The sequence below is a fragment of the Loxodonta africana genome, chromosome 3, assembly GCF_030014295.1.
Source record: "Loxodonta africana isolate mLoxAfr1 chromosome 3, mLoxAfr1.hap2, whole genome shotgun sequence".
NCBI lineage: Eukaryota > Metazoa > Chordata > Mammalia > Proboscidea > Elephantidae > Loxodonta > Loxodonta africana.
In genome coordinates, this window is record NC_087344.1 from 108,203,944 (window position 1) to 108,220,030 (window position 16,087).

The following is a 16,087-nucleotide window of genomic DNA, read 5'->3' on the forward strand; positions in this document are numbered from 1 at the left end:
GGTCAGCAGTTCAAATCTGCCAGGAAACTTGGCTGCTAACCAAAAGGTCAGCAGTTCAAATCTTCTAGGAAACCCCATGGGGCAGCTCTACTCTGTTCTAATAGGGTCATTATGAGTCAGAGGGGACTCAATGGCAATGGGTTTGGTTAGTGTGGGACACTGTGCTATATGCCAGGGACATGGATGTGAACAAGACAAATCCTACCTTCTTATTGGTGAGCTCACAGTCCAGCAGGAGGACGGGAAGAGGAGCGGAATGGTAAGAGTGCTTAGGGCACTGAGGATGAGTTCACAGTTCCATGGGAATGAAGGTCAGGATCGCCCAGCAGAAGGGGGCATGAGAGATGAGTCTGAGAGGGACCTCTGGGTAGATGATACTGGACTGACCTTAGAAGAACGGGTTAGCCAGGACAGAGGTGGGGAAAGTGTGTAGCAAGAGGCCCTCGCTGTCACACAGAAATATAACGCAAGCCACAAATGGGAACCACGTGCCTAATCTGAAATTTTCTTGTAGCCACGTTTAAAGAAGTAAAAAAAACAGGTGGAATTAATTTTAATCATGTATTTTATTGAACCTAATATATCCGGAATATTACCATTTCAGTATGTAATCAATATTTTAAAATTATTAGTGAGATATTTCACATTCTTTTTTTCCTACTAAGAAAAACCATAGCATGTTTTACACTCAGAGCACACCTCAGTTCGGGCTGGCTGCATTTTAAGGGCTCAGTAGCCTCTTCCAGAAAGTGGCTCCCACTTGGACCACACTGCTTGAGCGCCTAGACAAGCAGTAAAGAAGAAAATTAAGAAAACTCTTGGTTCCAAAACAAGGAATAAAAGATGTGGTGCTTTTTATTAATTTATTGGAGTCTCTGGGTGGTGCAAACGATTAAGATGATCAGCTGCTAACGGAAAGGTTGGTGGCTCAAATCCACCCAGAGGCATCTCAAAAGAAAGGCCTGGAAAGCTACTTCTGGAAAATCAGCCACTGAAAACCCCATGGAGCACAGTTCTACGCCGACACATCTGGGGTCACCACGAATCAAAATTGGCTCAATGGCAGCTGTTTTACTGATTTATTCATTTGTTGAATGAGATAACTCACTTTGATAAATAGCTACCCTCAAACCACAAAAGGAAAAAGAAAAAATAACAAGCCCTTCCACCAAGCTTCCCCCAGAGGAGACCCAGCACAGCCACAGAGAGCTGGTGCGATTGGGAGCAGCTCATTCAGCACCCTCGCTTTTTTGCCCTGCGTTTCTCTTTTTCATACGGGGAATATTTCAAACTATATCACATGTTGCTGTTGAAGGGATAAATTCTTTGCCCTTCTCGTATGAAAGAGGTTCGGTAAAACTAGATTCTTCGTAACCTGTTTTATATTGATGTGGGACAAAGTAAATTCCCAGGGAAGACTGGCTGCTAGGAAACTGAGGCCCTTATATTATTACAGGAGGTATCCAATTTGGAGACAATCCTGAAGTTGTCAAGGATTTAATTTTACTTGGATCCACAATCAACGACCATGGAAGCAGCAGTCAAGAAATCAAAAGACGCATTGCACTGGGCAAATCTGCTGCAAAAGACCTCTTTAAAGTGTTAAAAAGCAAAGATGTCACCTTGAGGACTCAAGCCCTGGTATTTTCAATTGCTTTATATGCATGCAAAAGCTGGACAAGGAGTAAGGAAGTCTGAAGAAGAATTGATGCCTTTGAATTATGGTGTTAGCAAAGAATATTGAATATACTGTGGACTGCCAAAAGAACGAACAAATCTGTCTTGGAAGAAGTACAGCCAGAATGCTTCTTGGGTGTGAGGATGGCAGCTTCATATCATATACCTAGGACATGTTATCAGGAGGGACTAGTCCATGAAGAAGGACATCATGCTTGGTAAAGTTGAGGGTCAGTGAAAAAGAGGAGGACCCTCAACAAGATGGATTGACACAGTGGCTGCAAAAATGGGCTCAAATATAGCAACGGCTGTGAGGATACTGCAGGACTGGACAGTGTTTCATTCTGTTGTACATAGGGTCGCTGTGAGTCAGAACCAACTTGACAGCACCTAACAACACCACCACCACCTCAGAATCAGTATTTTAATACAACAGCAATAGATGGGAAAGTTTCTATTGTTTTGTTGCAATATTCACCTCTATCTCCTGCTCTTTCCCAACTCTTACCCCATCACTGGCTGGCACAGAATTTCTGAAGATATTTTAAGAAAGAATGAACCATCCTTCCTTGCTTGCTAGTCACACATGTATGTCAGCTGAAATGTAGGGGATTTTCAACTGGTTAACCCAGAGCGTGGCCAGTGACAAAGAGTGTAGGTAGCAGAGAATTAACAGATAAATAGCAGCAACAGAAAAGGAGTAAAATTTTTGTTCTCATGAGTTTTTATTATTTTGCTATTTTTTCTAGCTGCAAAACAAGTTAGAAATTTTTATGCCAGAGTAACATATCATGAGGCATGACTATTAATTAAATCAGTCCAAAACCAGTAGCCACCAAGTGGATTCTGACTCATAGCGACCCTGTAAAACAGAGTAGAACTGCCCCAGGGGTTTCCAGGAGCAGCTGGTGGATTTGAACTGCCAACCTTTTGGTTAGCAACCAAGCTCTTAACTAAGGTGCCACCAGGGCTCCTAAACTAGTCGAGTGTACCAAAACACCTGGGAGTGTCTACGAAGTGCCAGTATGGTACACAGGTTAAAAGTTCATCATCCAGAGAAAGTTGTGCTACCTGGATTCAGATTCCAGATTTACCATTTCCTGGCTGTGTGTTCATGAGTAAGGCACTTGACCTTTCTGTGCCTTACTTACCCATAAGTAAAGGGAAGATAATAATAACACATACTGCATGAGATTGCTGTGAAGATTAATGAGATATTCATGAAAAGTGTATGTTAAATAATTGTGCATGGCACTGAAGATGCAAAGATGAACCAACGGGCCAGCAGAAAGATAGATTCATAAGCGGAAAATTTCAATACAGTGATTTTTAAAATTTCCAGGTGAGAACTGTCCTTTGAGTCACCCCCTTACTTTAGACTGGGGTTGCTAAAGGTAGTCACAAGCTCTGAAATCATGGTGGTGGTTGTTATTAGCTGCCATCGAGTTGTCCCTTGACTCATGGTGGTTCCATGCACAACTGAACAAAATGGCTGCCCAGTCCTTATGCGTCCCCATGATCAGTTACAAATAGGACCATTGTGAATCATAAGGTTTTCAGAAATAGATTGCCAGGCCTTTCTTCCTAGTCTGTCTTAGTCTGGGAGCTCTGCTGAAACCTGTTTAACATCATAGCAACCCTCAAGCCTCCACTGATATGAAGGTGGTGGCTTCACGTGAGGTGCATTGGCCAGAAATAGAACCTGGTCTTCTGCATGGAAGGCAAAAGTTCTACCACTGAACCACCAAACCTGTTGCTGTTGAATAGATTCTAATCGTAACGACACTACAGACAGGGTAAAACTGCCCTGTAGGGTTTTCATGGCTGTAATCTTTATGGAAGCAGACTGCCACATCTTTCTCCCATGGAGCAGCTGATGAGTTCCAACGGCAGACCTCTAGCTTATCAGCTGAGAACTTAACCACTGCATCACTGGGGTCCCTTACTAAACCACCAATGCCTCAAAATCAAGGTACCCAGCCTTCAACCCACAAATTATATATGCATTTTAGAATCAATTGTATGACATTGCTGAAACTTGTATATAGAGCTGTAGTATAAGCCAAGGGTCAAGATGGCATGGCTCTCCATAGATAGATACAAAGGTCCTATGGATATGATAAGAAAAGCACACCAATCATGACAATTTCTATATTACTCAGAGTAACTAAGAGAAGGGAACTCACCAGATCTCTTAACATCTGTTACATGCCAAGCACTTTGAGACGGTTTACATCCCTTAGCTTGTTGAATCCTCCAATGAACCTATGCAGTGCATGGAATTCTTGTTTTACAGATTATCCTTATTTTACAGATAAGGCAATTGAGGCTCAGAAAATAAAATAACTTGCCCAAGGTCACATAGCTGCTATGTGGTAGAGCAGGAAAGCAAAGGATTTGCCCTGATAAGAACTCAAGTCAACGGCTTTCCAAAACTAAAACAAACAACAAAAGCCCTCACAGTCAAAGCTGTGACTAGTAAATGTTCGGATTCCCCCAGCTTTCTCAATGGACTTGATTGTGAATACTCTTCGTTATATAGGCTGAACTCTAACAGTTTGTTTTTATTTGCGTCAGAGGAAGTGTAGAAGTTAAACATTACTTTTTGAGAAATAACAGCGGTTTTTTAATTTTTTTTTTTTTTTTGGTAAGTCCTCAGAAGAAATGATTTATCAATTCATAGAAACATTCCTCCTCCGTCATGTTATTTTTAATTTAAAAAAATGTACTGCATTCTGAAATGTGGGTGCCAGATTTCGTCCTTTCCTGGATTACATTCACCAAGTTATTTTGGATGCTGAAAGCCTTTTCAGGCAGCAGGACTCTTATAATAGGCCTATTTAGGGAGCTGTTTGCTCTTTGCTCTTTTCTTCTTGGACAAATATAAGTCAGAAAGGCTTCCTATACTAAAGTTGAGATTGTTTTCCACAGAGAAAAGCAGAAATAAAACCGAAGGAGAAAGGACAGCATTTAGCATACTCTTACCAATGGGAGGCCAGGAATGTGGGCCTGAGAGCCTCTTGAGCACCGCCTGGGGAAATATAACAGGTACCCTGTCTTTAGAGACACTCCCAGGGGTGCCAGACAGCACATCCTGGGTATCTCGTTCCTCCTCACATCCACCAGGGGGCGCACTGAAAAACCTCACATTACTTTCTTAAGGGCCTACTTGAGACAGTTCCTTAATTTCTCCAAGCTTCAGTACCCTCCTCAGAATGGGTAGTTATGAGGGCTAAATGTGATAACTGACCCCTGGTATGTGCTCAAAAAATATTACTTTCTCTCTTATCGCCCATCCAAATAACAAATAAACGCTAGAGGAAAAATAAGCTTATCTGGGAAGAGTCAGCTAGCACCTCAGGTCTGTAGTTCTTCCGGATTTACAGAGTTATCTCCTTGTGACTCAGGGCCTACCAGCTCTGGAAGAAAAGAATTCTGTGTCCCCATCCTCCCCAAATTGCTTAGCGCATGTCAGGTGTTGACACTCCACATTAGAATGTACCACAACGTCACAGTTAGAGAAGCTGCTTTGCAACTTTCTGCAAGAAGGGTGATTGGGATTCCAACTATGAAACATGGAGCCCATACTTACCAGTACATTGTCTCAGGCTTGCCATTGTAAGGAGCAGTACTGCGATGTTGAACAGGTTTCAGTGGAGCTTCCAGACTAAGACAGACTAGGAAGAAAGGCCTGGCAATCTACAGCGAATGGACACAATGCTCCAAACTGCAACTGATAATGAGGATTGTGCAGGATGGAGTAGCGTTCTGTTCCATTTTGCACGGGATCTTCTTGAGCCAGGGGCCAATTTGATAGCAGCTAACAATAACAAAGATCATAACAGAAGTCTAAAAGTCAGGAGCCCTGTATTCCACTCCCTGGTCCTCCATTTATACCTTGAGTAGGTAACTTCACTTTCCTGGGCCTTTGTTTTCCCATTTATAAAATGAAATGTTGAATTAATTGTTAATCTCTAGAATTCCTTCCTGGTCTATGGTTCTCTGATGCTATTCCATTCCATCAGGGTCAAACTAATTATACTGTTGCCCAGCTGACTAAATACCTGTTTCTCATTTGATGGCCCCTGTTGGACAAGTTAGGCTTGTTTTCCAATTTGGTTAAGGAGAGCATTTACCTGAAAGACAATAACCTTTATCCCAAAACTTGTGCTTTCACAAGCATATCACACAAGCTATTTATTTGCATAACTACATCCATCTCGCCTCCCCCCCACCTTTTCATTGATATTTTCAACCCCGAGACATGGAATATGGAGGTGAAAATACAACGCTGTGGGTCTGAGCCTTCACTACTCTCTGGGAACCTTCACTTCTCTTTCAGATGCACACCTCTGTTACTACATGGGTGTGACTCAGCCACATTTCCACAGCAGTCACTATTTAAATTCATGGCATCCAGGACAACTTGACATTTTCCCTCTTTTAGCAGTTTATCATCAGTTTGAATGAGATTTCTTGGTTGTCTATGAAAAACAGTGAGAAGGAAATGATAAAGGATGAATTGCAAGGCTCTCTTTCCTTAATTGTCCAGGTAAGACTGAAACCCAGTTGGTCCCTGGCATGTGAGAGCTCACTTGACTGTCGAGGACCATCTTAGGGTTGGGATGCACGGGTCTGGGGGAAGCAAACAGCCCTACCCCTGAACCTACAGAATAGAGCTACAGAGAATGGGGTAAGAGATAGCTGAGGGAATGACCTTCCCCAATCAGCTTTTGCTTTAATTTAATCTATTCCATGTTGTTTATTAGTAACAGTTTAGAACATTACAGTTTAAAAAGCGCTTGCATATTTTAATCCACACAACCACTGTATGAGATCAGCTGTGAAGTAGATCTGAAACACTCATACTGTTGGCTTTTGCCAGTGCACAGGGGTATCTCCTAGGGAGGACACTTGGCACTCACCTCCGTGCGGTGATGGTGGTTTAAGATCCAGTCTTGGGCCTTGTAGGTCCAGAAGGGCATCCAGGACAGGACCCGCCTTAATTGAGCTCCCGGCGACTGAAATAGAAAAAGCTGGATGCTCGTGGATTAATTTACATGAGCAATGCAGCTGTTGGGCCAACCAGAAAGCTTGAGTCAGCAGATCGAAACAGTCCCTCCCAGTATGCTGATTGTTTCAGCAGCCAAATTATAATCAGATGGCCAATTTACTCGCTTAAAGTAAAAAATACAAACCTTAAATGGACCAGATGTTCATATTAGCCAGCCTCTTCTCACAGATAAACTACACAGGAAACCAAATTATTAAAAGACTCTTTGATAAGCAGGGAAGCAGAGCAAGGGCCATTTGCTGGTCATAAGCTGTGTCTCTCAGCAAAGACAGCTGAAGGCCCCCTTCTCATGGAAGAGAGAAGCTTGCCAAGAAAACAGTAACATCGAAGTCTGGTTAGCCAGGCTTTCCTCTCCCTGCTCGAGGCATGAATGGGCACTGCCAATGCTGGTCTCAGCAATTTTCTGTGCCCAAAATTCTCCATTTTCTATACTTCTCTTTCCCATGGTCCTTGTCCAAACTGGGTTACAATACAAATAATTAATTTTTAGCCTACTTGGTGGGATTGCTCTCAAATAATCTCAGTTGGAATTTTTGTAGCTTTAAAACTCTTTAGTCACTCATTTTTAAACAGTGTCTGAGTTTCCTAGTACAGATGGCTAGTAATCCAGTTCACCATGTGTGGATTTTACTAGTTTAGCCCTTGAAAATCTTATTTTTGATTTCTTAAGCAGCACTACACTTTCTGTATTTAAAAAGCTCTACTGTGTGTATGTGTGTTTCGCAAATTTAGAAACAGACACTCAGAGAGGCTGAGCACCTTTCCCTGGATCAAGCAGCTGGTGATTGGTGGAGCTGAAACTCAGACTCAGATCTTCTGAGTTCAGACTCCATGCTTGTTCGTCGGATATGATCAAACTGGCTACTTTTAGTAAATTTCATTTTGAACCAAGAGAGGGAAGTCAATGTGCTTTTAAGAATTATGTTTAGAGAATGTTAACTGGTTCTGTTTCTAAATGAGGGGGTGCATAAAAGTGTGTGGTGGAAGATAGGAAAAGATGTAAACAGAAAGGTCACTCGGTGTAGCCCTCTGCTGCAGTGGGCCATGAGCTCTAGGCACAGAGTATCTGGCAGTCTTGTCTGAGAGTAAATAACAAGTGAATGTGTTTTGTTGCAGAACCTGAGTGTATCAGAGGCAAGAGGAAAAATCCTCCACTATCAGGTGACCTTGCAGGAGATGGCAGGAGGGAAGGCCACACTACAGAACATCACGGAACACACCTCCTGGACATGGGTCGTTCCCAGAGCTGGGAGCTGGGCTGTGACTGTGTCCGCAGCCAACTCAAAAGGCAGTTCCCTGCCCACTCGTATTAACATAACGGACTTGTGCGGGGCAGGTAAGCAGCAACTTCTCTTTAATGTTGCCCGTGGGAAACTGTCTTATTCATCTCTTGTCTCCAGCTGGCCCAGCCCAGGTCCTGGCATGAGTAGCATAGGAGGTAACGCTTTGGAGTCAACAGCTTTCAAGGCTGTCTTTCCACTCAGTCTGTGAGTGGCCTTGGGCAAGTGAATTCACACTCTTGGGCTTCAGTTTTCTCCTATCTAAAATAGAAATTACATTTCCTGTCTTGCAGGTCATTGTGAGATTAAATACAAAGACTTGTACATAGCAGGTGCTTAATAAATGTCAGTTAAGGAAATAGTAGTTATATTAAATTGGACCTTTGGCATCTGACTAATGTTGACATAAGCAAGAGTAATATGTGTTATCAAGTTCTAGAAAAAAGCATTTTACACTTATAGTCAAAATATTTTAAAACCAATACCCCAAAACCAAACCCGTTGCTGTCAAGCCAATTCCGACTTATTAGCACCCCTATAGGACAGAGCAGAACTGCCTTATAGGGTTTCCAAGGAGCACCTGGTGGATTTGAACTGCTGATCTTTTGATTAGCAGCTGTGGCTCTTAACCACAATGCCATGAGGGTTTCCCCAGAAGTATATGGTGCCACCAATTTCTGAGTCTGGTTAAATACATCATGGTCCTCACCTGCCTTAATTCCATGCCATAACTTAGATTAAAGTGATGTTAGTTACAGCTATGTTTTTACTGGTATGGAAAGATGCATATAGTACCCTAAGTAAAAAAGTAGGCTTTCCAAAGTATATATGGGACGATGCCATTTAAATTATATATTTACATGGCAAGACTTCGGTTCACAAACGTTGGACATGTAATCAGGAGGGACCAGTCCTTGGAGAAGGACATCATGCTTGGTAGAGTAGAAGGTCAGCGAAAAAGAGAAAGACCTTCCACGAGATGGATTGAGACAGTAGTTGCAACAGTGGGCCCAAGCATAGGAACAATTGTGAGAATAGCACAGAGGTGGCCAAAGTTTCGTTTTGTTGTACAGAGGGTCGCTATGAGTCTGACATCAACATTTACATGAGAACATATTTTTGCATACTTAAAAAAAATGTCTACTAGAATATACATGGAAATCTTAACAGAGGCTATCTGTGTATTATGGGATTATAGGTGATTTTTCCTCCTTTTTGCTTTTTGTATATTTAAAAAATTTTTTCTTCAGGCACCTAACAACAAACAACAACAACAAGACCACATTTGAACCATCCAATACAAGTAGATGTGCTTCTCAGGGTGATCTGGAGGACAAATTGGCAAGTTGTGGCTCTGTCCTTGAGGGCACTTGCCTCGCATATTTGTAGGAAAATAGTCCCGTGATTTTGTGTTTCCCTTTCTTTTAATATATGCTTACACTAGTCACATATACATTTTCCTTCTAGGAAGGGAAAAATAATGCCCTCACAGGCAGAATTATGTTGATTTTGAGAAACTAGGGACACGTTTATTGTAAAAGGCAGCTGCCCTGGCATTGTATATTAATATTTCAAAGACCCAGTCCCTGTGCTCAAGAACTTTTGAAGCGTGGGAAGAGTCAGAAGCCAGCCCAATCATAGACAGAGGCCCGACCAGATGTCAGAGTCTGAGGCACCAAGAGGTGAAGCAACTTAGCCAAGATCATACATCCAGTCAGTGGCAGAGCCAGACTGAAAAACAGGCCACCTGTTGCTTAGGTGGACACTTTTTCAAATGTCCTGTGAACTGCTTAACTCTATGCAGAAGCTCTCAGTGAAAATAGAAATGGAAAGTTGAATGATTAAGGCTACAGGAGTAATTTGGAAAGGCAACAGGAAGAACGTGATTTGTATGCAAAGTTTCGAAGGAGAAAAACATGCCCTGACAAACATCGTTGGGGAGAGGAAATTTCAGGCTGTTCCTAGCAAGTATGGTGACTCAGAGGCTGAGGCTGTGGACAATGCAAAGTGGATTTGCTTAGGTAATTCCAGAGAAAGCAAAAGCAGTGGTTAGACAAGCTCTTTGGCAATATTAGCCAACCACCTGGCATGTTGTTGTTGTTAGGTGTCGGTTTCAACTCATAGCGACCCTATAGGACCATAGGGTTTCCAGGGAGCAGCTGGTGAATTTCAACTGCAGACCTTGTGGTTAACAGCTGAGCTCTTAACCACTATGCCACCAGGGCTCCTCATCACCTAGCATAGGGTCTTCCAAATCTTAGGTGCTCAAAAAATATTTGCTGAGTGGATAAATTTGATTCCCCCAGACAATCCCATGGCATAGTCAGGACAGCAAATACCAAAGCGAATGAAGGAAAAAAAACCACCACTAGGGAATTCCAGATCCTAACGGGGTGGCCAATACACCGGCTGTAGGCTCTCACCACCAAAGCCCTGAAAATGCCGCAGGAGAGATAGGGAGGTGGATGGCCAAACTCCTGTGTAATGGGGAATGTTGTTAGCTGCCAGAAGCTGGATTGAACAGGGACAGGTCATGAAACAGGGAGAGCAGTGGGAACACTTTCTAGTTATACTCCTTCTTTTTTTTTTTTCTTGCCCACATTGTCCTGGGCTGATCATTGCGCAGCCACCTCTACCCCCGGGGACAGGGAAGTGACTGCAGTTGCTGCAGCTGGAAGCAGCACAGCAGAGCAGAGAAGCTTCAAGGAAGCCCTGGAATTCAACTGGGGAGGGGAGCTGAGAACAGAGTGCCTGTGAGCTGGCTGGCATTTCCTCTTGCCACCCACCCCATGAGCCTGGCAATTACAAAAGAGAATAGCAGCCTTCTCCCCCCATGAATAGTGTGTGCAGTGGAAACACTGATAGGTTCTAGGGGTGCTAGGTATGCCTACAGGGAACCTGGGGACTGAGAGAGGCTCTACGTGCTGGAGCTCTCCTCTCTGAAAAGCTCTTCTTCCCTGCCTTAAGCTTACCCAGAGTAGCCTGAGTACAGCTAAGCCTTCACTCCTCCCTCCATGAAAAAAATAAAGGCCAAGGTTGCTGATCAACCCAAAAAAACAAAACATGATCCCAACGGAGAAAATTAGGTGAAATCTGAGGAACGCAAGTACTGAAAAAGAAAGGCAACAAACAGAACAATCTGTACCATAGGAAACAGAACTAATGCAACAGAAAAAACAAGAGTTTAGAATAAACATAATAAATGTCCTTATAAAGATTAAAAAAAAAAAACTAGAAACATAAATCAGAGACAGATGGAGGTGAGGAAGCCGCAGATAGAGAGATTCAGTACTAAAAGTATATTATTGAAATAAAGAATTCAGTCAATGGATTAAGTAGCAGAAAAGACTCATCTGAAGATTGAATTAGTGAGTGCAAGATTGGTGGACACACTCTTCCAGAAGGCATCAAAAAAGATGAAAGAAATTGAAAAATGAAAAAAAAATTAAAATACTGAAAGAACAGAAATAGAAGTGATGATAACCATCTCAAAGGAGTTCCAGTAAGAGAAAGAAATAAATGGGAGTGAGGAAATATTTGAAGACTAATGATCAGAAACATTGCAGAATTCACCTCAGATCGCGAGGCCTCAGAGAGTAGTAAACTGGACATAAGAATTTTTTTTTTCTCGTTTTATAGTGAAATATAAGGACCTCAAAGTCAAGGGGGAAAATTCTAAAAGCATTCATGGAGAAAAAACAAATTACCTACAAAGGAACCGAAAGGACATGAGGTATCTCAACAATAGCAAAGCATATAAAAATATGGCAAAGTAATATTTTCAAATTGAAGACAGTAAAGAACTTTGAATCTGGAATTTTTTGTCCAGCTAAACTGTCATTTAAAAATAAGGGAAATAAAGGTAATGAACTCAGAGAAGTGAGAAGTAAGGAAATAATAAAGGCAAGGACAGAAATCAATAAAATGGACAATAATAATAAATTTTTAAAACCCAAGAGAGGTGGTTGGTAAAATCTAAAACTGTTTTGTTGAAAAGCCTGATAAGATAGACAAACTTCTGATAAGACCAATGGGGTAAAAAAGAGAGAGATGATGCAAATAAACAGAACAACAAAAAAAAAAAACCAGGGGAAAGAATATTTTTCCCCAATAAACTTTAAAACTTAGATGAATAAAATTTGGGAAAAATATAAAATGTCAAAATTAGCACAAGATTAATTTTTTAATTGATTAAAAGAATAACCATTAAAGAAGTTGAAATAAGAATCAAAAACTTCTTCATACGCAACATGCCCTCACTAAAAAAGCTCCAGGCCCAGACTGTTTTACAACTAAACTCTAAAAGTATAGATAATCTCTGCTATTCAAGTTGTCACAGAAAATAGAAAATAAGGAAAGCTTCCCAACCTACTTTATGGGACTAATTTAACTTTGTTATTAAAAACACATAAGGACAGTACAGAAAAATTGTGGGTTACTATCATTGTGAACATTGATACACAACCTAAATAAAATATTAGCAACTTGAATCCAATATACATATTAAAAATTAATGCAGAATACAACTATTGGCCTCTACTCAACTGGAGCAAAAGAGAAAGAAGGAAATAAAAGACTCAAAGAAGAAACTAGTCTTCAGGACTAACACTCTATACCTTGAATCACAGCCTCATCTCCCCTGAGACCAGAAGACCTAGATGGTGCTTAGCTACCACTACCACTATTCTGATCAGGGGACACAATAGATGGACCCTGATAGAATAGGAAAAAAATGTAAAACAAAATTCAAATTCTTAAAAAGTCCAGACATACTGGACCGGTTGAGACTAGAGAAACCCCTGAGACTATCACCCTGAAATAACCCTTAAACTTTGAACTGCAACTACTCCCGGAGATCACCTTTCAGCTAAATACCAGATTGGCACAGAAAATAAGTAATATCACCCATGGGAAGAAAAAGGACTTTAACTTTATTGGTAATATTCTACTTCATTTAAATTTAAAAAAATGGAAACAAAATAAAAAATATTAACATGTTAAAAAAAAATTAGTGCAGACTGATCAAATAGGGTTGATCCCTATTTGTGTCTGTGTAATTTATCGCATTAATACTAAAAGAGAAAAAGAAAGGCTACCTTCTTAACAGATGCAGAAAGAGAATTTAGCAAAATTTAACACCATTTTATAAAAACTAAAACTCTTTGAAAACTAGGAATAAAAGAGAGCTTAATACTTTTTGAAGACTTTCTATCAAAAACATGCAACAAACCTCATATTAATAAAGAGACATAGGCACATTTCCTTTAAAATTAGAAATAAGATAAAAACGGAAAAGGAAGAAGTTTAATTAAAAGATTGGAGGAAGAAAACCAAACCCATTGCTGTTGAGTCAATTCCAACTCATAGCAACCCTATAGGACAGAGTAGAACTGCCCCATAGAGTTTCCAAGGAGCGCCTGGTGGATTCGAACTGCCGACGTTTTGGTTAGTAGCCATAGCTCTTGACCACTATGCCACCAGGGTGTTCATTGGAAGAAGGAAATATGTTAAATTTGCAGCTAATATGATTGGTTTCATAGAAAATTCAAGAAGGCTAGTTAAGAGACAAATTATTAGAGCTAGCAGGTTTTTTTTTTTTTTAGCATGTTTACCAGAAATAAGATCAACATACAGTAAAAAAAAAAAAAAAAGAAAGAAAGGAGTAGAAAATAAGATGCCACTTAGATAGTAAAAAAAAAAAAAGAAAGAAAGGAGTAGAAAATAAGATGCCACTTAGATAGCAAACTAAAAGGATAACGTATCTAGGAATTAAGGAATTAACCTAACAAAGAGTGCATAAAAAGTTTGAGGAAGTTTTAAAAACTCCAATAAAGGGATATAAAAGGAGATTTGAATAATTGAAACAAACAAAAACCCAGCATTTTTAATGGGGCAATTTAACATTGTGACAATATGAATTTCTCCCCTCAATTAAACTATAAATTTAATTTCAATAAAAATATCAGCTGGAATATTTGGGGACTCTGACAAACTGATTCTAAAAGTTACGTGGAAAAGTAAAAAAAAAAAAAAAAGGCTCATGAATAATACCACTTTGAAAAACAGAAAAGGAAAAAGAGGAAGAGACTTTGCCAACCAAATAGTCAGATATTACAAAGCCTGATAAAGTGGCAAGTATGTTCTGATGAAGAGGCAGACCCAGAAACAGATCCATGAGTATAGGAAACTTGGTATATAATAGGGATGGTATCACAAATCCACAGGGAATGGAGGGATTACTTAAAAATGGTTTTGGGAAAATTGATTGGCTCACTATGTGAAAAATTAATCAAGTTCAACCTCTTCCTCATACCGCTTTTAACAAAACCTTCGGATGCATGTGGATCAAAAACCTAAATGTGAAAAGCAAAACTAATTGCTAATAGGAGAAAATGTGACTGAGTAGCTTTGTGAGCCCAGGAGGGGAAAGGATTCCATACACGAGACCCAAAATGCACAAACCATAGATAACGTTTACCTAAATCAAAGTAACTACGCGCAACACACATCATAAAGTCATCAGACTGTTGAAAACTGAGAGGTGATTAATTTCTAGAACACAAAAGGCATTTTTGCAAATCAGAGAGAAGACAGGAAACTCAACAGAAGAAATGAGCCATGTAAATGATTAGGCAGTTCACAGAAGGGGAAACCAAAAGCCTAGTAATATGTGAAAAGAAGCTTAGCCTCATAAGAAATCGGAAGATGAAATTAAAACCTCAATTAGATACCGCTTTACTAGTATCAGATTGGCAAAAATTAGAAAGTCAGAAAATACCAAGGGGGAAATGGAAACTCTCTTGTTTTTCCTGTTGGAGGTCAACTGATGGGCTATTTTCGAGAGCAATCTGGCATTATTTAGTGAAATAATAATGTGCATTTACTCTCTAAGTGAGCAATTCTGTGCCAGTGTACCCGGAGGCACTCTCACATTACACACAAGAGGCATTAGCAGGGAGTTGGGGGAAACTTGGAGACTGGCCAAGGAGCGGGTTTAGGCAGCAGTTTGAATAAATGAGCTGGATATAACAGTAGGATGGGTTATATCCCAGAAGCATAACGTTGAGTAAAAAAAAAAAAAAAAGAAAAAGCATTAGATTGATCTCACGATACGTTCCATGAAAATAAAATACAAGCACAAAGCAATACTCACTTTCAAGAATACATATATTGTCTAAATAAACAATGGAATCCCTTGGTGGTACAAGTAGTTAATGTGACTGGCTGCTAACCAAAAAGTTTGAGGTTTGAGTCCACCCAGAAATGCCTCGGAAGAAAGGCGTGGCAATCTACTTTGGAAAAATCAGCCGTTGAAAACCCAGTGGAGCATGGTTGTACCCTGACATATGCAGGGTTGGAATCACCTCCACTGCAACTGTCCCTTCCCTCCCCCGGTTAAATAAACAACGGAAGATGGATTTGAAGGACGTAAGTTACATTCGCTAGAGCAGGTGCTTATGGAAACGCAGGACTGCAAAGAGGAACGGAAGATCAAGGGGAAAATCATTTTAAAAATAACACTACACGGAGTTCTTACACAAGTGGATGATGCTAGTTTGCCCTGAACTGAGAAACAGGTTGAATTTAAATGTGTGAACCTGAACTCCTTTAAAAAAAAAAATCATTTCTTCCTAAAGCTTTACTGGGATGAGTTTTCTGTAGATCTTTAGCCACTGCAATTTTGTCCCCTTTTCCCCTCCTCCAAAGGACTGCTGGCTCCTCGCCGGGTCTCTGCGCACTCAGAGGACGTGGACAACATAGTGGTGACTTGGGAGCCTCCTGGGAGGGCTGTCCAGGAGTATGTGGTGGAATGGCAGGAGCTCCATCCAGAGGGCGGCACGCAACCCCCTCTAAACTGGCTGCGGAGTCCATCCTCCAGTGTGTCTGCTTTGATTTCAGGTACCTAATTATTCATTTTCCCTCTGGAGTGTTACTGAGTTCACATTTGTTTGGGGAAACTGCTGGACTCTGCCTCAATGACAAGAGGCTCCATGGTAAGAGGGAGTAGGATGACCTAGAGTCCATCAAGACAGCACCTCAAAATTCACCAGTGCAG

At 40.8% G+C, this 16,087-nt stretch overlaps 1 protein-coding gene across 6 annotated transcripts in view; it reads left to right on the plus strand.

The window, feature by feature from the left end:
• IL12RB2 (interleukin 12 receptor subunit beta 2) overlaps positions 1-16,087 on the plus strand; it is a 107,345-nt gene that overhangs the window by 47,762 nt on the left and 43,496 nt on the right. For 5 of the 6 annotated variants that reach the window (XM_064282112.1, XM_064282111.1, XM_064282114.1 and 2 more), the window contains exons 9-10: positions 7,868-8,087; positions 15,739-15,930. In XM_064282112.1, coding sequence (XP_064138182.1) covers positions 7,868-8,087; positions 15,739-15,930 — 412 coding nt within the window. The remainder of the gene's footprint in view (positions 1-7,867; positions 8,088-15,738; positions 15,931-16,087) is intronic. The other variant, XM_064282113.1, reaches the window with a different exon arrangement.